Source organism: Melopsittacus undulatus, chromosome 6 (assembly GCF_012275295.1).
Source record: "Melopsittacus undulatus isolate bMelUnd1 chromosome 6, bMelUnd1.mat.Z, whole genome shotgun sequence".
Taxonomy (NCBI): domain Eukaryota; kingdom Metazoa; phylum Chordata; class Aves; order Psittaciformes; family Psittaculidae; genus Melopsittacus; species Melopsittacus undulatus.
In genome coordinates this window covers 38,133,339-38,154,094 of record NC_047532.1, presented here as the reverse complement: position 1 = coordinate 38,154,094, position 20,756 = coordinate 38,133,339, and the positions used below count along the sequence as shown (strand labels likewise).

The window sequence follows — 20,756 nt, the reverse complement described above, 5'->3', positions numbered from 1 at the left end:
CCAAAGCAGACAGCTTGAGGATGTAAAACACCACAGTTCCCCTCATTTTGTCATACATTTTAATGTTCCATGTCAAGTGACTGGATGTCACATGTAGCAATATTGCTATGAATAGTGCAGACAGTGGCACACCAAGGTATGCACAGGAATTGAAGGTGCCTCAGTTTTACTCTTGGACCTTGAATACTGTGTAGTTCCCTCCCTGACACAACCCAGCTGTGTAGCAGCCAGGTGCTGGCTGTGTCAGAGTCAACAATTTCAGTGTAAAATGTGTCTCACTATAATTAACCCCTAGATAAAATCATGTATTTTCAACTAGAAGTAGCCTTAATCACTGTGATGGTAAAATCAGTCCGTCAAATCCCACATGGCCTCCTTCTGACTTGAGGTAAAATTTTGTGGTTGGTTTGTTGACAAGTTTTTGGTCCTTTTTGACACAGCTCATTCAAGGCAGTTGAACAGAACAGCCTATAAATACTCTTTAAGTTGCTTCTTTGCTTTATGGCTTAAAGTGAGATGTGAGTCCTGCTGCAGGGTGTTTTCAGTGTTGTTTCCTTCATAGATCTGAAATGGGAAAAACATGAACTATACAGAGAAAGGAGGTGTTTACTGACACATGAATGTAAAGATTTGCTTTCACTATTTTTGTTTTAACACTGCTGTAAGGCTTTCTGTTGTACAGGAATACCTGTGCTCAGTAAGTAGTCTCTCTTGGGGAGTAGAGAGCATGAAGCTGCTTTGTTTGGAAGCAGAACCTTTCCTGACCTCTCTGCTTCAGCTGTGGCAGCAGCAGTAGCAGCCACAACCCAGCTCCTCCCTGTTCCAAGATCTACTTGAAGGCATCTCCTGTTTTTTGAGATGTGTAACATCTGTACACCCCATGATATGCAGGGTGAATTTTTGGGATGAGTCTGGCAGGAAGCGAAAGGCATGCTTTAACTTTGAAAAGACCTGCATTAAATGTTGGTGTTTCCCTCCAGGTGGTTTTATCAGCTTCAATGGTTCCTGGCGCGTTCAGGGGATCCTGGCCATGTCCCGCTCGTTGGGAGATTACCCTCTGAAGAACCTGAATGTTGTCATTCCTGATCCTGATATTCTTACCTTTGACCTGGACAAACTGCAGCCAGAGTTCATGATCCTGGCATCGGATGGTCTGTGGGATGCTTTCAGCAATGAGGAAGCTGTCCGATTCATCAAGGAACGCTTGGATGAACCACACTTTGGTGCAAAGAGTATAGTGCTACAGTCATTTTACAGAGGATGTCCCGATAATATAACAGTGATGGTGGTGAAGTTCAGGAATAGCAGCAAACCAGAGGAACAGTAATTACCTGTGGTTCTCTGCCTCACTCTGAACTTAAACCAAACTCTTAAATTTTAAACATAGTAGAAAGCTCTAGTAAACACCATTAATATTCTACACAAAAGGAACAGATCCCTCTGGTCTTTGTTCTTTGCTTAACAAAAGGAGCAATACAACAAATACGTTCCGAGTGATTATAAGAATTAAGTTTGTTCACATGTACCTGTCTTCTGTGACCTTGCTGCTCCTGAGAAGCTAACTGTAATCTTCCATTTCAGAATTTTCCTCACAAATCCTGTGTAGACTTTTCCTTTGATCCATTTCCTCTCATTTCTAGCAGTCAGAGGTTCATTTAGACGCACAGCCGGGTCAGGACCGTGCTGTCATTTAACAGCAAATGATGGGAGTGATGCTACTCTTCACTCATAGGTGGAACGCCTCAGAATGACACTGTCATGTTTCTCATCTCTTTTCTTTTTTAATCTGCAGTGATAAGGTTGTATAGGAAAAGTTTTGTGATTAATGGCCTGGTATTGATGAGAAGGAGGAAAAGGAGCCAAATATTAGCCTGCTACCACAGAACTGGCTCTCTTGCTTTGTTTAACCTCGCCCTTCCTTTAAATAAATCCCCGCCAAGCATGTGATTAGGTGTATCTACTGAATTACCTGAAGCCACATGTTTATTCAGTCTGTGCATTACTCTGGTAACATTCCTTCTATGCCATATTGTATTCAAACCAACTAATGTTAAACTTCAGCAAAATACCTTCAAGGTCTGACTCCTTCTATATCAAAAACTAGCTCTGTTGTGATAGAAGAATGTTGGTCATTCACAGAGACTCATGTTATTTTTTTGGCATGGACTTTTCATAGGCATGTAAAGAAAGTAATGCAAGGTAAAATTTATTTTGTTAGTGACTGTTTGGAAAACTAATGAAAACAGGGCATTCCTGAAAGTGACCTAGGTGGAAGTCAGAGCTATTAATGACTTCCTTGTACCACTGCAGATTAATCAGTGGTGCTAATTCGGGGGGAAACCACTGTAGAACCATTGTTTGGTATAGCATATAAATGCCAGGCAGTGGCCTTGCTCTGCAGAGATAAAAGCTTGTGTTAGGTCTAGATAAAACTGTGTTTAGATCTAACTCTCGGTATTTAATTGTATTTTGGAATCTGTGACTACTGTAAGTTTAAACAATGAGTGTCAGAGTTTGCTCTACATCTGGTAATTTAGTTGCCTGCTTCATGACCAAGAGGCAGTGGTGGCAGAGTGGCAGGGCGGTGTGTGCTGAGGAACAGAGCCATGGCCTGAGGTGGAGGTGAGCGTCTCAGATGCCTGCTTTACTGGTATTGTGTTCTATAATAACCCTGGTGATTCCCTCCCTGCAAAATGTTGTCCTGGACAATCTGCTGAGGTCTCTTGTCTTTAAGGTGATAGAGGCTGTTGATATTTGCATCCTGAGAGGAATTGATGCATTAACTAACATCATCTGTTCCTTGGGTAAAGATATAATATCACTTGGTTAAACAGACACCTGTTTCTCATCACCCACCCGCAGGATTTTGGGGCAAGTGGCTTGCTGGTCCCCAAAGTACCATGATGTGTTGTGGTTGTGCTGAGCAGGTGTGTGTCTCGAGACAGAAATGAAAGAGGACAAATTTCTGCATGAGCAGGAATTCCCATCTTAGTCTTTTCATTTTTGTTCCTAGGTTATCTCTTCCCCAGGAAACTCCCCTCCTTTCATTTGTTTGGGGAGTATCACAACTCTTAGTCAGATCTATAGCTACTACCAGTGCTGTTCAAATTGTATGGTATCCTCTAGCAGCCTCTTCTCACCCCAGACTTTGGGCGGAGCCTCTCCACTCCAAGGAACAGACAAGTGAAAAGCAGAAGTATGAAAGTGTCCAGCATCCTCCAAAACTGGCAGGCCCCAGCCTGCACTGCTCCTTCCCTGGAGGATGAAGCCTGTGGACTTCTTAAATCTCTTGAACAGTGCATTCGGGGAATTTGAAATGCAACTTTGAGGTTAAATTGAGCAGCTAATGGGAAATGTTAATAATGACAGCGTGCTTCAGTTATTTTATTTTGAAAAGGTATTTGAGGTCAGCACGCTGTGAAATTAAATCCTTGTGTGATATTTTCATGGGAGTACTTAATCATGTACTTAGTAATGCTACAGCAGCAGTATCGAAACTGTTCCGGGCAGAGCTCATGGTGCGTATTGCATTTGCCTTTCCTTTCTCCTTCACAGACGATGTTTCCGTTGTACTGGCTTTTCTCTAGAGGACACCGCCTGGACGCTTGTCAAAACAGCTGCCCAGGGAACAGAAGAATTAGACCCAGCCGCCTACAGAACCCTAAAGTAGAGGAATGCTCGTGCAGCAGAGACATCACCGCTAATCCAGCACAGGCATCTGAGAAGTTGACACTGGGACAATGGTCAGCTCCAAGAAAAAAACATGGTAGACTAAGACCACTGAGCAAAAGGCTCACAGCTGCCACTCAGCCTCCTGCAGCTCATGTTCGTGAGGTTAGTGACTGCTGCTGAGGGATGCTGACCTGCTCTGGAGCACAGCTCGCTGCCTGCTTGCTTCGGCACTCAAGATACACAGAATGAGGTGTCAGGAATCCTACGCGTTCACAGGCTCCCGAAGAACCGTGAGGAAGCAGTGGGAGGGTGGCTTGCTCTGGAAGTAAGCCATGCTCATGGGATTTAGGAAAACACAGCACAGTGCACTACAGAACTGTTTTGCAGACTCATCTGAGTATTTATTCCAGATTCATTCACCCTGTCATTCATAGCCCCATCCAGTCAGTTACCCCATCAGCCCTAGTTCAACCTTCCAGCCTCTGCAGTTGCAGCAACAGCTGTTTTAGCACCTTCAGTTTTCTCTGCAACACTCCCACCTTTCTAATAACTCTTTCCTGGCCAAAGACATTAATGCCAATGATTTCTGGTAAAGTTGCTGGCTTTTGGTTTTGTTATTTAAAAAAAAAAACTAGCTAAAGCTACTTTAGGTTTAAAGATGAAGGTTTAGCAGAGATGAGAGGCTTGTGCAGGCTTCCACATACATGTGCAGTGCCTACCTATGCTCCCTGCTAGAAGTTTATACTCCAGACTTAGACACCGGTAACTTTCCAGTCATGCTGATTTGTGCCAAATCCTGTTGTGATAAATGCAGCTGTTGGATGATGAGATTAATTAATGTATGTATTGCTTATGCAGCCTAAACAATATGGGGGCTTATCCTCCACTGCCTTAATCTATACCCTACATCTGGAAGGGTAGCCAAACACTGTAGCCAGAAACACCCCAAGTACACTCAAGCAGAGTGTCAGAATGTGTTACAGCATCAGAGAGGGAGCGCATTCAGCACACCATTCTCCAGGCTGCTTTCCTCCTGGGCACCTCTCCAGAAAAAGGGAGAGACATTTTGGTTAAAGCAGCTTGTGCCCATCTGAGAGCTCCCTCTTGCTGTATGTGCTCATGGATGGGTTTTGCTGCTTCAGCCTGGGTAGCTCCATTGGTGACATCTGTTCAGCAAGTAAGAACATCACATGGCAGAAAACTGCTGGATTAAGTTGCTGCCAAAGAGTATCTTTCATATGGTTCAGTATGAAAAATTGCACCTTGTCATTAGTCATCTGATCCACTACTTAAAAGAAGTTGAGCTTTGCCCAGTGATACTGCAAGCTAGCAGTTTAACTCTTGTAGTACATTTTAAAGCTAACACCGTTTAGCTTCTCATCCTGATTATAGGCTACCACTGAGTGTATCGTTTTTGCCACATACCAGTGGGTTTTTTGAAAGGCTGTTCATCCGTAGGACCTTCCATATAACCTTCACCCTGCGCAGCTCCTGGTACCATGGCGGGGATCCCCAGTCTTGGAACAAGCCTCGTTATGTGAGACTGCAGCTCCGTCTAGTGGCTGGCCTGAGCATGATAACCAAGCAGCGGGCCACAGAAGTTACGAGTTGCTGTCTTGGTCGCTGTGGAAACTGATTTGAAGGCCCCACTGGCCTTTGCACAGAAGTTTGCTTGTGAGGTTGATGCAGAGCCCCTGTCTCAGGCTGAATTCTACAGCAGTGCTAGAAGCAGTGCAGGCTGTGCAAGTGCATCCACAGGCTAAGTATCAGCTGAGAAACTCAGCTCCTAAGTTGTGACACCTCTCTACCCTGCCCTGCGTCCTCAGCCAGCTCCCCCTCCTCCCCCCCACCCCATCATGGCTCCTTTCACATCGATTAATGCATTTTTTGTGGGATCTAAACATTTGGCAGCAGTGCCTCTTACACAGACCATAGTAACCCAGCTTACAGGAGGCCAGAATCCATCCCTAGCCCCAGGCTGGCAGGAGAAGCTGTTTTATTTCATATGAAACATAATGCCATGTCTTCTGTCACAATGCCCAGTACTAGTGGTCTGGGTACACTGATCCTGTCTCACAGGGGAAGGGTGGTCACAGAGGACGCTGTGAGGACTGCTGTGGTCCTACAGCTTCTAAAAATACAGAATTTGAAATGAATGAGCCTCTTTTACTAAGCAGAATGTTTCGATTATACAGTCAATTCCAGGTATTGCCTACTAACTTGTGAACATAAGGTCAGTACCAAATCACTGCTAAGGTCATTACAGTATTATACCATTTACATAAGGTAAAATTTAAAAATAAATAGTTGTGAAGCGTTTGGAATGCAGAAGTTAGTACTAAAGCATTGCATCAGCTTGAACTAGCAGGGTTTCCTGTGTAAACCCTTATGCTGGACCTTGAAAATAAAGAATTTATGTTGCTCAGCTACCCTCCAATAACATTAATATATTGATAGTAGCAGATACTTTACACAGAGAAACATCTAGCAAGTGATTATACAAAAGAATAAACCCCCCCCCCACCAGCCTTTCGCTTCCCAAAACAGGTTTTTAGGCCTCCAGCCTGAAATCTGGCTGTATGGAACTGCGAGGTTAAAATGTAGAATGTTCGGCTGAAGCCTGACAACTGCACATACCAGAGCTGCTGCCCCTCAGTGTTGTCAGTATAACACCTTTCTAAACCCACAGACCTGTATCTGAAAAGATATATGCAATTAAGTTAATACTGAGTTAGAGGTTGAATCACTTTTCTTTATATAGTGCTGACTATATAAGGCTTGGGTAGCAGCTATTTTACTTAAGGTTTCCCTTAGGTAACTGAAAGTTCTCAGTATCAGCTGTCTCTAAGTTACAGATGATGGGTTAGATGCTCTGTTATTCAGGATGTGTGCAATCAAAGCAGCTGAAGCCTTTCCAAACCTGTAAATAGTGGTTCATATCAAGAGCAATTCTTGAGTGAAGTTTTGAAACCCAGGTTCAGGAGCAGGTCAGATCCTGGGTTTGGTCTTCTCTGCTCAGGCTCAAGGAAAACACTGCATCAGCTGAGCAATTTAAAGTGCACTTTTTCTGTATTTAAATGGCCAACCCTTTGTTCTCTTAAATGTCCTGTGGAGACGTATCCATACTTCTAGGGACACATATGCTCAGAAATCTACTCCAGCCCACATTCCACCACATTAATTAAATGAATAATTGGTTATAATGTTTCAGAAATCTAAATGCAGGGCTGTCAAGCATGCTCCCCAGCAATTCATACACCATATGCAGGGGTGCAAGAATAATACAGATGAAACTGTGCTTTATCTGTGCTTGCTTTCATCTTGGTAGCACTAAGAATCAGAGGAAGAGTTTGGGAAGCGTTCTTTGAAGGTACTTCCAATCCCTAATGAATCTCTGCTGCTCTCTGGTGCATCGCTCCTGGGTGCATAAGTTCAGTACAAACTGTAAGCAGTGCTTAGCTGTGCTGGATTTACAAGTACAGTCAATTTTTATAAAGTTCAAACCCATTTACCTTTAACATGGCAAACTGTAACAATTGTGTAACCGTTAGGTACAAAGTGAACAGGAGGAGGGGCTGCAAAAACTTTAAAACCTGGACTGTGTGGATACACCAAGCGACTGTAAACCCACTTCTATCCAGCATACCTGGAAATGCTCCCTCAGAAACAACTAAGATGGATGCATTAGGAAAATGAACCACACATTTAGAACTCTAAAAGGGCAGGTCAGAGCTTTATTAAAAAACCTCCTACACAACACCCAAGATAACAGAGCTGCAACATTTAGGCATCCATCTTGGTTAAGGACATTCCATGCAACAGGGCTGCGTTAGCAAAGGTTAAGAGCCTTTTCAGGCTGGTTTGTAACATTTTTTCACTCCAGGCCAGACGTGTGTTTAAGATTTTATCTGTATTGCCAGCTCACAGCAGAGTGCACTTTACTCCTAGGTGGAGGACTGCTGCAGGCCAAGCGTGGCTGAGAGGAGCAGCAGCATACTGGGCTGAGCCCCAGCCCAGCCCAGCCCAGCCGGGGGGATGCGATGCCCACAGGCTGGCCTCTCTAAACCTCATGCAGGTCACTCGTATCAATGTGCTCTGGAAAACTAACATGCTGCACAGCAACTGTCAGAACACTGGCGTCAGGCAGAGCTCAGATGTATGAACAATCTCAAGAGAGGGTGCTGGGGGTAAATGTTCTATTTTTAAGACCTTATTTTATAGAAGGAAAACTAAGTCACAACATCCCATAAGGGCAGGTAAGGCTGTACTACAGATAGTATTTCCTCCTGTGAGCTGCAGGTCAATACTGCTTTTAGCTAAGAATCACACACAACATTTTAGAGAGACTACATATTAGTCCTGTGAAGTGAAGGGGCTTTAGGAGTTTTAGAAACGCAATACGTAAGTGGAGTGGGGTAGGTCTGGTTTTGTTTTACAGTTTCAGGTTTCTTCAAAATACGAACTCAACTATATATGAAAACTAAACCCAGCCACCTGCTTAACTTCATTTTAATGTTTTCCTTCCTGCCCGGAGCACTTGCACTTGGTTGTGGTTTGCAGCTTAAGAGAATCATAGAATCGTTAGGGTTGGAAAGAACCTTAAGATCATCTAGTTCCAACCCCTGCAATGGGCAGGGACACCTCACACTAAACCATGTCACCCAAGGCTCTGTCCAACCTGGCCTTGAACACCACCAGGGATGGAGCATTCACAGCTTCCTTCGTCAACCCATTCCAGTGCCTCACCACCCTCAACAGTAAATAACTTCCTCCTTATATCCAATCTAACATATACAGTACAGTACATCTAATACAGTAGAGTACATCTAGTACAGTACAGAAATCTAATACACAGTATCTGCATTAAAACCTGATGACCTTAATTTAACAGAAACTGCAGAAAGCTTTGCCCTACCACCTCTGTCTTAGGCAAACTAAAGTACATAATAAATGTATGCACCACTCACTACTGCAGAGCAAAGTTCTGCCTCCCAAACTCCTTCAGTATGTCTAATGTAACTGATGGACACAGATCAGGAATTCAGTGTCACGTCATTCAGTTAACCTTTATCAGCTTTTAGTTTAAATTTAAAATACAATAAATTTACATTCTTGATTGTGCATCCAGGCATTTGTGAGGTCTTTGCAATGAACTGTCATTGAAATGCTTTACTAGTAACTAGAAAAGGTGAAACAAAGAAATATTCCATAAAAAATATTCCAAACTGTTTTATGTTCTGCTGATACTGATCATAGATAATAACACCCCAAAGTCTGCAGCACATGCTGTCTCACTGGTGATTTTGAACTTGCTTGTTCCAGAATGCACACAAAACATTTAAGCATTTGACTTTGTAACTCTTCTGGAATACCATACAGGAAGCACAGGCTTGAAATTTTACATTTTAAACCCCTTCTCTCATCCACCCAGCAGCAGTTACAAGCATCTTCGACCAATAGATTGTCATTAGGTTTTTCCAGTTGGAAAGCCCCATGCTTTTCTTTATCAAAGTCACAACTGCTTGAAATTCTGCTTTAATACAGCTTTCTGAACCACTTGCCTGCACAAGAAAAAGAATCTGAGTATTTGGAAAACTCGTAGCCTGTGGTTTAGGCTTCAGTTTTAGCACAATATTGTAGGCAGATGCAATAAAATTTGGGCCCACCACTGACTTCAATGCTTGTATTAGTTCACATTCTTAACCTTTTTTTACCTTTTGCGTGGCTGCTCACACTAGAAACTTCCCTGATATTGGCTTTAAACAGAAACATTAGCTTAGTTGTGAATTTTTACAGTCTTTTAAGCAATAATAAGGTCAGACCCAAATACAAGCCAGATTTGGAAATAAAATATTTTTTTAAAAAAATAAAACAAGAGCAGGAATATTTTACACCGTACATTTCTTGCAGAATTGATGTCACTTTACACAATAATTTCAGGTGGCATAAACAGGTCACTGTGTATGAGCAAAACCCCTGTAATCTGTGACTGGCATTATCATTGTGGGGCACAAATACTAAAGATTACCTTGCTTGGTGGTTTGGTGATGGCTGTGTTTTGCCCACAGCCACCTCTCTGTGACTGTGGGTTCTGGGTCTCCTGGCGGGAGCACTGGCTGCTTTAGCCAACCAGCTTCTGAAGATTGCAGTGTCTCTCATAATTACTTGTTTCATTTTCTTTTGAAAAAGCAATACAAACCATATGGTAGCATCAGTGTTCTTGTGACAAATAACTGATTTCTTGACATTTAACATGGCAGGCCTATAACAAAAAAAAAGGAGGTTGATTTTCGTTAAGATGTATAAACAATCAAAGAACAAGTGAAAGATTTCTCACAGAGCTCTCAGGATCTGATCACAGTGCAACAATCAAATAAAAGATCCTAAACCTGCAGGAACAGCTGTAGTTTTACCTCTGTTTTGAGAAATAGAAGAACATTCTTCCCTCCATTATACTATACTGTAGCTATTTAGTTTAACAAAAAAAATCTATTTTTAAAAAGTGTTGACCTTCTTAACATACATTCTTAAAACAGTGACATCTGAAATACTTGTCTAGAGAGTATAGTCCCCAAGACCTCATTTTTATATCTAAAAAATATAACACTTCCTATAATTCCATCAAAAGCCCATGTGCAGTAGACGGTAAGGTAGCAAAATTCAATACTGACCATAATCACAATGTAACAAAAAACCTGGTAAAACCTCCAACTTGGTACTAGAGGTTTCTGCACCTCTTCTAATTTGTCTCTAAGAGACTAGCTGAAAGACAGCCAAATGTAAATACACGGTACCATCCTAGCTGTAGGACAAACAAGGTGGCAGTGCTCTGTCATTCTAGGTGTACAGGATGCAACTATAGTATCTTCACTGTGTAGTGGATGTGTCAAGAATAATTATGTTAATGCAGTTGCAAATTCTGTAGTGTTGTCTATTAGAAGTGTAAACTACTGAAAACTTGGCCTTGCTGAGATGAATAAAGTGATTAAAATACCCGTCTTTACAGATACAGTAGAGTTTGTCTTCCTTATGAAATACAAAGCAGTTCTTACCTTTTTCATTTTAAAATTTGAAGAAAGCTCTTTTTAGAGATAGATGTTTCTAAAAAATATGTCACGATATAAATGAATCTATTTGAATTTTCCTGACATGGTTCCAAAACTCTCATGCAGAAGTACACACATGTAGGTGTATACATACATGCGGTTTGATTATCCTGATGTATTAGAGATGTCAAGTAACTAAACTGTGTGTGAACTCCACTGCATCTAGCCCTCTAGTAAGCTATGAATATTACTGAAGACACCAAGGTAATTCTGTTTTATCCATCTATAGGCACACACACACAGAGTGCATCCCATTCCCAGAATTTCCCATCGTCTTCTGCAGACCCCACACGGTCCACAGGCTTGTAACACTCCCAGAGCTATTTCAGAGGTGACACATTTAAGCTCTTGGGACAACTACAGTGGTGATATAATGAAAGAAAAAGGGCAGCAGAAGCTTCATGATGGACACAGAACAAATACTTGAGAGTGGCATAGGATGATGTACTTGTAAAACCAATAAAGGCAATCCAGGCAGGAATCTGGGAAGCATCTCCAAAGCCAGTTTCTTAGCATAAGCATTATTCCTTGGTAACATTTCATATACTCCAGAAGATTCAGGTAGAACCCCTGTAGCTATAGCTGATCACATGGAGAAGCACCAGAGGAAGTTAGGATGGTGTATTCCAAAGTATCCTGTATGCACAGGGTATGTACATGGAAAAGTGCTTTGTGAATTCCTAACTTTATTTCAGAGTAGCAGAAAGTCATAGAGAAATGTTGTCACTGCACTTTGCCCCAGCAGTGCAGCCCTCCTTCAGTTGAAGCCATCTCTGCAGCTGTGATTTTGTTCGGTGTTGCCCTGGACGTTTTCACACTGAATATGTTTCACTTTATGTGTTCATACAGAATCAAAGACAAATAACTGAAGTGTTTGATGACAAATCCTGCCAAAACCTGATTATTTCACTTGATGTAATGCCATGTACTGCAATCAAATGCCTATACTTACAGATATCAAAATCAATTTTATAAAGAAAGAATTGTTGGTTATCTTCTGGAATACTGATGTTCACATTAAGCAGATTTAAGCAAATTCCAACATAAACATCCTCAAATTTAATAGGCTTGATATGACTCATCAGTTCATAAATTCTCAGGGCCAGTTTTCCATCTAGGATATAGCCCATGCCACTGCAATACGGAGGGTACAACCTGAATGGATATTCATCATACGAGATGTATGTTTTTTGGTAAGAGCCTCTGTAGGCGAAGTTGTTGATGAGAGGATAACCAGTAAAAACATTTTCTGACGAATTTAGCTTCAGAAGAAATTTTATCAAGTTAGCAGTGTTGATGAAGACATCAGTATCGGTTTTCATGAGGAACCTAGTGTTTGAACAGAACTCAGTGATCCACCGAAATGCCATGATTGTTTTCAAGGTAAGATTGTTGTAAGTGTCCATAAAATTCTGTCGAATTATGTCACCATAGAGGATGCTTTCATCTTCTACTGACAGGGCTGCAGCATTGTTTTCTCTTTGAGAATCTTGACCTAGTAAGAACAGGGTTAGAATTCGATGTCCCCACCAGAAGCTTTGAGACCCCCATGTCATCCTGATGGCCTGCCTTGACATCATGTCCTCGGGACGTGAAGACACCAGGATGACCAGAAATGGATTTATGTCTTTGCATTTCAAGCGCTCCCGCAATGTGAAAAGGTAATGTTGCTTGTAAACTGGTTCATATTCATAGAAATACATGAGGTTTGTATGCTTAATAACAGTGTTGGAAGAAAAAGCCACATACCACACTGCTGTGACAGAAAACATGACGAGAACAAAAAAAATCCATTTTAATGGTCTCATGTACACAACACTAACTGGATCTGAGCAATAACTGGTTTGCAGAAGTGCATCAGTGACCTTCAAAATCCGTACCACAAGTCCCGAGACACGTTTCTTGCTGAAAAAGAAATTAAAAAGTAGTCTTCAGAATGCTATTATTCAAATATTATATTTTTATCTTGTCATGTGTCAGTTGAGCATATGCTGTAATATAATGAAGACAAATACCAGACCCATTGGTCCAGCTATTACATATGGCACCCTGCACACCAGGAATTGCTACTGTGTTCCAGAAATGAGTATAAGCAGAGCACTGAGCAACTCACAACACTGAACAGCAATCATTTATTTTCTAATAGGTGCTTATTATTTGGTCCACAAGAAACTGAACATGAGCTGGCAGTGTGCACTTGCAACACAGAAAGCCAACTGTATCCTGGGCTGCATCAAAAGAAATGTGACCAGCAGCTCAAAGGAGGTGGCAGAGGGGTTGGAACTAGATGACCTTAAGGTTCTTTTCAACCCAAACCATTCTATGATTCTGAGACTGAGTAAAGGGGCATTGCAACCAACTTTATCATGGTAGCTTTACATCTGGCATAATGGGAGCAGCAGGGAATCCACTGCAGTCCACGAATTTCAAAACTTACAGAAGTTTAAACAAGACATTACAAAATCCTCCTACTACTTCCATCTACTTAGGTTTTAAAAAAGAAGGAATTACATCTGCATTATTTTTATGCAAAACCCTAACCATCTGCCAAAAAAGCAATGGATTTTCTCAGCTCCATCAGGCACACCGCACACACCAAAAACCACAGTTGGCACTGGAGATGAAGACAAACCAAAATCATTTTTTGCTTATAGACACGTCTTGGTCCAGAGTCTGAACTGCACAGGTATAACCCCCTGAAGACACTACTACAGCATCAGGATTAGATACTCGCATCAATTCATCTTGCCAAAACTGAATGTAAAAATAGAATTTCAGGCCTGCACCCTCCATTTAGCAGTGCTTACTTTTACTGTACTCTTGAAAAGTATGTATGCTGTGTAGACATTTTTAAGCCAAAATAATTACAATGTCTTACCGTGGGAGTTCCAAACGATTTCTAATGTTTGCAGTAATAACGTTTACCCTGTGCTGTAAAGTATCCACAAAGACACAGTAAGGGTGATGAAAGCTTCAATTTCACAGCACAATTAATTACTACTTATCTTCACGAAGATCACTGCAGGGCTTATAGATGTTTTATACTTAAAAAAAAAAATCCAAACTCCAACACAGCATGCTAGAATTTAGATGAATTTGATTTGCCAAAGCCCACCTGCCTTGTATTTGTGGGTATGATCTGACTTTAAACGAATGATCCTTTAAAGGAAGCATTTAGAGCACATTTCACTGACGATACAAAGCACATCACTTAAAATGCATTAAAGCAATTTTATGCAAATAGCTATTTAAAGAAAGTAACTTCAGACTGATCCCTTTCAAGGCTGAGTTACTTAAAAAATACCAAGCAACAATCAGGAGTCAACCCTGCACTAAAGCTACCTAATATAACCACAGATGAGCATGTTATTAAGAACTTCCTAATGTGACTGATGTCCTGCCTTATAAAAATACAAAACCTTAGAGGTTTCATGCTCATTCACTTGTTTTTCTCCATATGGATTAAACATATGCAAGCAAAACAGAACAGAAGTTTGCAAATGCAAAAGAAAGTATCATTGAGACTGTTCAAACTGCATTTAGGGAAGTTGATTGTAACTGAATAAAAAAACCCTTCAGAGTTGCCAATCTGGTATTTAATCCCTAGTTTTACGGAAAGAAAAAAGTAATAAAAATGCTGAGTTCTTCTCTCTTTAGATGTACCAACCTGACTCTCAGTTAACAATATGAAAAACACATACTGGAAGAAAACCACCTTAGTTACGTATCAATACTTAAGTATTTGATTTTATATAAATAACACTTCTCGGGGTTTGATGATCAAATTAAAGTAAATTACATCAAAATTTGATTAGTTCTTGACTATCTAATTAAAAACCCCATCTGATTATTTTGATTTTTTTCTGACAGAAAAGACTGATTACATGACATTCTGAACAACAAAATCGTGACCTGAGCTGCTACGCAATAAAAAATTTGGGGAAAAGAAATCATCAATTCAGGTCCTTTGTCCACACTATGCAAGATGGAATCTTAAAGATTCTGTATGCTTACGAACAGCCACAGGGCATCCAGAACAAGCAGTGTAAAGCTCTGTTTTGCTGTGTGACTCTCGAGGATGCCAAAGTCCTGTGTCCACAAACTTTGTTGCTCTCTTTCTTAAGGTCTCATTTCTCCAGTGACAGGCTGCACAGTTTGCAAGCTAGCATAGGTTCACCAAAACATAGCTTTTAGAATGGTCATGGGGTGGAAACTACACTCCCTAAAACATGAAACAGGTGGTTTTGCAACGCTGACAATTCAACATATAGGCAGTCATCCTCCAGCATCATTAAATGAGAACTCGGCAAATACAGGCAAAAAAGCACAAAAGGGCAAAGCAAGCACACACCGAGGGCTGTGCTCTTCACTATTTCAAACGCTTAAACCAAATCAATGAGTCTGAAGATGTGAGGTTTAAAAGCTGAGATTTTTGCCTGGAATTGGTGCAGTTGCAGTCCTTCCAGCTGCTGGCGAACCTGGAAGGTCCTCCAGCACTTCCAGACGTTCTCTGCTGGCAGTTTTTGCCTTCCAGGGATATTCAGCTGAAGCAAACCAAGGGCAACAACTGCTGCTTTCATGGAAATATTTTCATTTGCTTCCAAGTTCGCAGCTTGCTAGCCCTACATGGTAAGAGTCTGAGATTATACTGACGGAGAGAAGTGACCAACCTGAAAGCAAATGTAAGAAAACTGCACCTGGGCACACGCATTAGCAACCCTCGCCGCCTCCCGACCCGCCGTCAGGGCTGGCTGTCAACGGCGAGGCTGCCCGAGAGGCCGCGCACCCCCTCAGCCTCACCTCGCCTTGCCGTGGGGAACCCGATGTCTCCATCCCCTTCCTCCGCCCCTTGTAGCCATTACCGTTGCGTCCGGGGCTGCTGCCGCCGCACGCCCGCCAGCCAGGCGGGGCAGGGCATCACTCCTGCCGCCGAGAGCGTCGGGTCTGGCTCGGGATGGCCGGCCCCGCTCTGGGGGAGTGGGGGACGCGTGGCCGCGGCGGGCACCGCAGAATGCCCGCCTCCTCTTCCGCCTCCTCGGCGGGCAGCGGAGCGGGGAGCCGGGCAGGAAGCCCCTCCTAGGGCCTGAGGCAGGACGCGCCGGGGCTCTCCGGCCGGGGCTTTCCGGCTGGCGCGCCTCGCCTTGCCGCAGCGAGGCAAGGGGCGGTCCTGCGCTCGCAGCCACGCAGGGAGGGCTCCGACCGCTATGTGCTCTTTACAGGCTGTACCCACAGCACAGTCGGCTGTGGGATTGAAGTTTATAGGTTCCAGGAAAGAAGAGACGAGCATTTTCAAATAGAACTTGTTCTCTTGCCTTAGCTACTGGAATTAATCACGGTGAGGCCTCACCCCCAGCTCCCCTAAATGACTGTATTACATTTTGTAACATTACAAAAGCATGCAGCCGTGGTGGAATATCCTGCCTGGACAGCCCAGGAACCTACACAGGTTACCGTTAAAGCTGCAAAGTTTACGAAAGGTTTATTGTGCAAAGTTTGAGTTTGAATAATCGATGCTAAACCAGCTGTCCCAGTTTTATTACTCTTGGGGTTTTAAACTGAATGTTTAGTCAGACCCTACATAAGCAAGATGGCCTCACCCCGGGAAAGCAAATACACCTTTGGACAAATCAAAGGTAGATTTCTCACTCTTTCAAATGCTCACCTTCAGGTGCAAATAGATATAGGACCTGCAAGCAGGAGGCTGCATCATGCTGCATCATGTGCAGCTGACTACAGCTTGGCTCTGATCTCCTCCTGCTGTACAAACTCCAAAGCAACACAGGAAATCGGTTCTGGGAGTGGTTCTGCATCACAAAATCTTGCTCTGAGGCAAACTCAGGTTTGACTCAGGTACAGTTAAAAACTGTGAAGCCAGAGTCTCCAGAAGCTGTTCTGTCCTAGAAGTAAATGTAATTAGCTTATTTAAAAAAGCTAAAAAAGGACAGACACTGCTTAATCACTTCTTTAAAGCAATAATCTGAGTTAATAACAATTGCAACCCTAAATATAAAATAATAAATATATTTATGCAACCATAAATATCAAATACCAAAATACAGCAGGCGCAAATGTACAGTGCAGAGAACTGAAGCACAGTCCCTCAGAAGCAAGCCATCCATCCTATCACTGGCACAGGGAGGTGTTGCCTTTGATCAAGATAGCTCTTTCAAGGAAACAGCACGCTGTTTTGCAGTGAATTCTGGTTCCTTTGGCTGCGTTAACAGTGTGTTCCACAGAGTTTCCTGTCTCCCCATTTTTTCAGTCATCCACATACATAAAGAGAAATGCATACACTTTCTTCCCTGGTTTAATACATCCTGACCTGCTCGTGAAAAAAACTCTACACATAATCTATCCGTGTTATTAAATATGAGGAACTTACAACAGTAAGTATGTCACAGTCATCTTTTATTGCCCCTGGTTACAGCTGGTACGACCCTTTCAGCTTCAAGAGAAACCAGATTACAACTTGTTTGTCAAGACTGAGGTTTATTTTATGCAACATGTGTGATCGCTGAGCAACTTGTGTTGCAATTATTGAAAAGATTACCCTACCCATCAGCAGCCCATGTGGCCAGAAGACCTTCACGTCTTTTTGCTGATTATGTACTTTCTAGAGCAAAGACAAACGGTGGTAACTAATACTAATGCAGCTGGGTATGAGGGCAAACCAGTACTGAAGTACTCAGGATGCATCAAGCCAGCCCAACATAGGTCTGCTGTCAGTAACATGGAGGCTCAATATGTATTCAATGATTTTAGACTAAATTTTCTATCTCCTCTTTTTTTATTCTTATTTTATTTACTAAGAGGGTGGTGAGACACTGGCACAGCAATTCGGAGATTGCCCAGAGCAGCTGTGGCTGCCCCATCCGTGGCAGTGTTCAAGGCCAGCTTGGACGGGGCTTTGAGCAGCCTGGTATAGTGGAAGATGCTCTGCCCATGGCAGGGAGGTTGGAACTAGATGAGCTTTAAGGTCCCTTTCAACCAAAACCATTCTATGATTCTATGATTACTATTTAGAATGCAGCCAAAGAAAAAAAAAAAGAATCTTTTGATTAAGACTCTGTTGCTTTCCCCTTTGGTTCTTTTCCTGAGGGAAATCATCTTAGATCAGCAGGCAACAATGGAATAGAGCATAATGAAGTGAATGGAAACCATTGATTTCAGGTGGCTGAATCTCAATAACGACCAGATCTTAAGGTCTCTAGGATCCAGCACACCAAGTACATTTAAACTTGTCCATACAAACATAACTCACCCAGTTTACAACTCTGACAGTGGAATCTAAGCAGACATTTTCAGGGGTGGGCAGGAGGAGCAGCTGGCAGAGTCGAGGCAGCCAGGTAGAGCAGAGTAAGTTACCAGTGGGATTGTCTTACAGTTTGTTTGAGTCCATGTGCTCATGTAGTCAGACATTAGAGACCACTTGAGATTAATTTGCTGCTGGAAGGTGAGATGCACCGATAAACCAGGTTCCTTGTCATTCTGTGGGTTAATAAGTATGAAAAAACCATAAGATTTTCATTCCTCACTGGCTGTGTTTGTATTTCGTTTCTTTTTGAGAACAGATGTAGATGCAGACATAAAGGGATTTATCTTTTATCTTCAGGTCAGGCTGCACCTAGAATACTGTGTTCAGTTTTGGTCCTCAGTATACAGGAAAGATGAGGACAAGCTGGAGAGGGTCTAGAGAAGGGATGCAAAGATGATCCACACACTGGAAGGCCGTACGAGGAAAGTCTGAGAGAACTGGGTTTGTTTAGCCTTAAGAAAAGGTGTCTCATGGGAGACCTTAATACCATGTTCCAGTATTGAAAGAACAGCTATAAGGAAGCTGGAGACTCCCTTTTTACAAGGAGTTACATGGAAAAGATGAGGGGTAATGGGCACAAATTAATCCTGGGTAGATTCCAGTTGGACACAAGAGGAAAATTTTTCACAATAAAAACAGCCATTGAAATAATGTCCCCAGGGAAGTGGTGGATTCCCCAACACTGGACACTCCTAAGATTTGGCTGGACAGGGTGCTGGGGCATCTAGTCTAGACCATGCTTTGCCTAGAAAGGTTGGACCAGATGGTCCTTGAGGTCCCTTCCAACCTGAGATTCTATGATTCTATGACACTGGGCTCTCTGGAACAGGGCAGACAGGTAGCGGTTCCCTGGCCCTTGGGGTTCACAACCAGGCTGCTGCAGGTTACGTACACAAAACACAACGTAAAGAGTTCTTAAATGCTCATGGAGGTGCGGTTCACTGTTGAAACATGTTTGAAGACTGTATAACCTTTGTGCTTGTGACCAATTGGCACATTACTCAGAGTTGTTCCACCCACGCAGGCTTAGCACTGAACAGTACACCTTCATAAATATTATTTGCATATTATCAAGTTGATAAAAGCCAGCATGTATTTGCACAGAGCCTTCATTGACTTCTCACAGCGCAAAGCTGCTTCTTCGCCTTCCTCTTCCGCACTCTTTGTGCTTCATCTGACAGGGGAAGAAAGACATCTTACTGAGAAAAACTGGCTTCACAAAAGAGACTGAATTCCAGCTTTAAAGGCTGCCTAGAGACAACTGCGGCAGAAATGGGCCTCAAGCACACCAAACACTCCACGGTCAAACAAGCCAATATACCAATGTTAGGACTTGATTCTGCTGGGAAATCTACGCTGTTGTACAAGTTCAGGTCTAATGATGTTTTTCTAACAATTCCAACAATTGGCTTTAATGTTGATATGATTGAAACTGGGAAGGATTTTACATTGACATTTTGGGATGTTGGAGGACAACAGAAAATGAGACAGGCTTGGTGCAATTTCCTGGAAAATGCAGATGGACTGCTATATGTTGTGGACAGCTCTGATAAGCAACGTCTGGAAGAATCAAAGAAAGAATTTGAACTCATTTTAAAGAATGAATTTCTAAAACGGGTACCAGTCATCATGCTAGCTAACAAGCAGGATTTGCCTGGGGCTTTGAATGCTGAGGAAATAACAAAGAGATTCAACATGAAGAAGTACTGCAGTGACAGGAATTGGTATGTGCAGCCCTGTTGTGCCGTCACAGGACAAGGTTTGTCCGAAGCACTTCAAAGGCTAACCGTGTTTGTAAAACACTACAGCAGATTAAAGGAGACTTCTGCCATCGTCAAGGAAAGCAAAACACTGTAAGAATTTTTATAATCAAATTAGGATCTGGTGAATGTCAATGTATTTTGTTGGACAGACTAAATCTGAAAATACTGAATTCTGGAGAACTCTTAGAAGTAAATATTTAGAAAGAACTACAACAATATTAAATTTTATTGTTATACCCACAGATGCTTCTGAGATACTACTCGCTGCATTTTATCAGTGATAGTATACTCAAGTTATTCAGCTGAGAAGTGTGGCTGTTGAATGATGAAAAAGGTGGAGCTGAGCTTCTGAATTTTAGCATGTGGAAACAAAATGGGTGAGCAGTGCTTAGAATGCTTAAATCAAGTAATTTTCTCAAGATGCAAAATAGCCAAGTCATGCTATGATAAATCATGAGATTTAATAAATGCTCTGTGGATGTATTTCTCGTGTAAAAATGTAGTCATTTTAGATCTTAAACTCTTAGTTTCCTACAAATAAACCTATGAATCTGAAATAGTTGTGGGATATTGCATTCTAGAACCAATTGCTCCAAACAGGTTTTAACAGGATCTGCTCCTTGTTGAGTCACAGCCCACAACGAGGCACAGTGCTGTCTGTAAGGGGGAGGTCGATGTCCCTCTGTTGCAGGTTTCTGGTACCGATTTCTTTGTTTCTGCACCGTTGCATTGCTGTCCAGTCAGAGCATTGGAAGCTAGTGCTGATCCCCATTGGTTTGGGGTGAGGGATAAAAAGGGGGGGATTGGCTCCTTGCTTGAGGCAGGCAGGATCTTGATGGATCCTGTCTTGCCTGTACTAAAGCCACCTGAAATTTCGTTATTGATAAATTTATATTTGAT

The 20,756-nt window shown here is 42.3% G+C and overlaps 3 protein-coding genes across 5 annotated transcripts in view; 2 read left to right on the top strand and 1 right to left on the bottom strand.

The window, feature by feature from the left end:
• The window catches only part of PPM1L (protein phosphatase, Mg2+/Mn2+ dependent 1L), a 113,978-nt gene extending 103,297 nt beyond the window's left edge, over positions 1 to 10,681 (top strand). For 2 of the 3 annotated variants that reach the window (XR_004079646.2, XR_004079647.2), the window contains exons 4-5: positions 981 to 2,622; positions 3,556 to 10,681. Coding sequence is in view for 1 of the 3 variants with exons in the window: in XM_005141956.3 (XP_005142013.1) it covers positions 981 to 1,327 (347 nt within the window). In the remaining 2 variants the exon portion in view is untranslated. Of the gene's footprint in view, positions 1 to 980 lie in introns of all 3 variants that reach the window. The other variant, XM_005141956.3, reaches the window with a different exon arrangement.
• On the bottom strand, positions 7,377 to 16,065 carry B3GALNT1 (beta-1,3-N-acetylgalactosaminyltransferase 1 (Globoside blood group)). Its single transcript, XM_034063785.1, has 3 exons — positions 15,641 to 16,065; positions 10,725 to 12,683; positions 7,377 to 9,934 (listed from the first exon to the last, which is right to left on the bottom strand). The coding sequence occupies exons 1-2, from the start codon at positions 16,063 to 16,065 to the stop codon at positions 11,630 to 11,632; spliced, it is 1,479 nt and encodes a 492-aa protein (XP_033919676.1). The 3' UTR covers positions 7,377 to 9,934; positions 10,725 to 11,629.
• Positions 16,066 to 19,213: 3,148 nt separating this feature from the next.
• Positions 19,214 to 20,413, top strand: ARL14 (ARF like GTPase 14). The gene is made up of 2 exons (XM_005141986.4): positions 19,214 to 19,946; positions 20,100 to 20,413. The coding sequence occupies exons 1-2, from the start codon at positions 19,366 to 19,368 to the stop codon at positions 20,107 to 20,109; spliced, it is 591 nt and encodes a 196-aa protein (XP_005142043.3). The 5' UTR covers positions 19,214 to 19,365; the 3' UTR covers positions 20,110 to 20,413.
• The last annotated feature ends 343 nt before the right edge of the window (positions 20,414 to 20,756 follow it).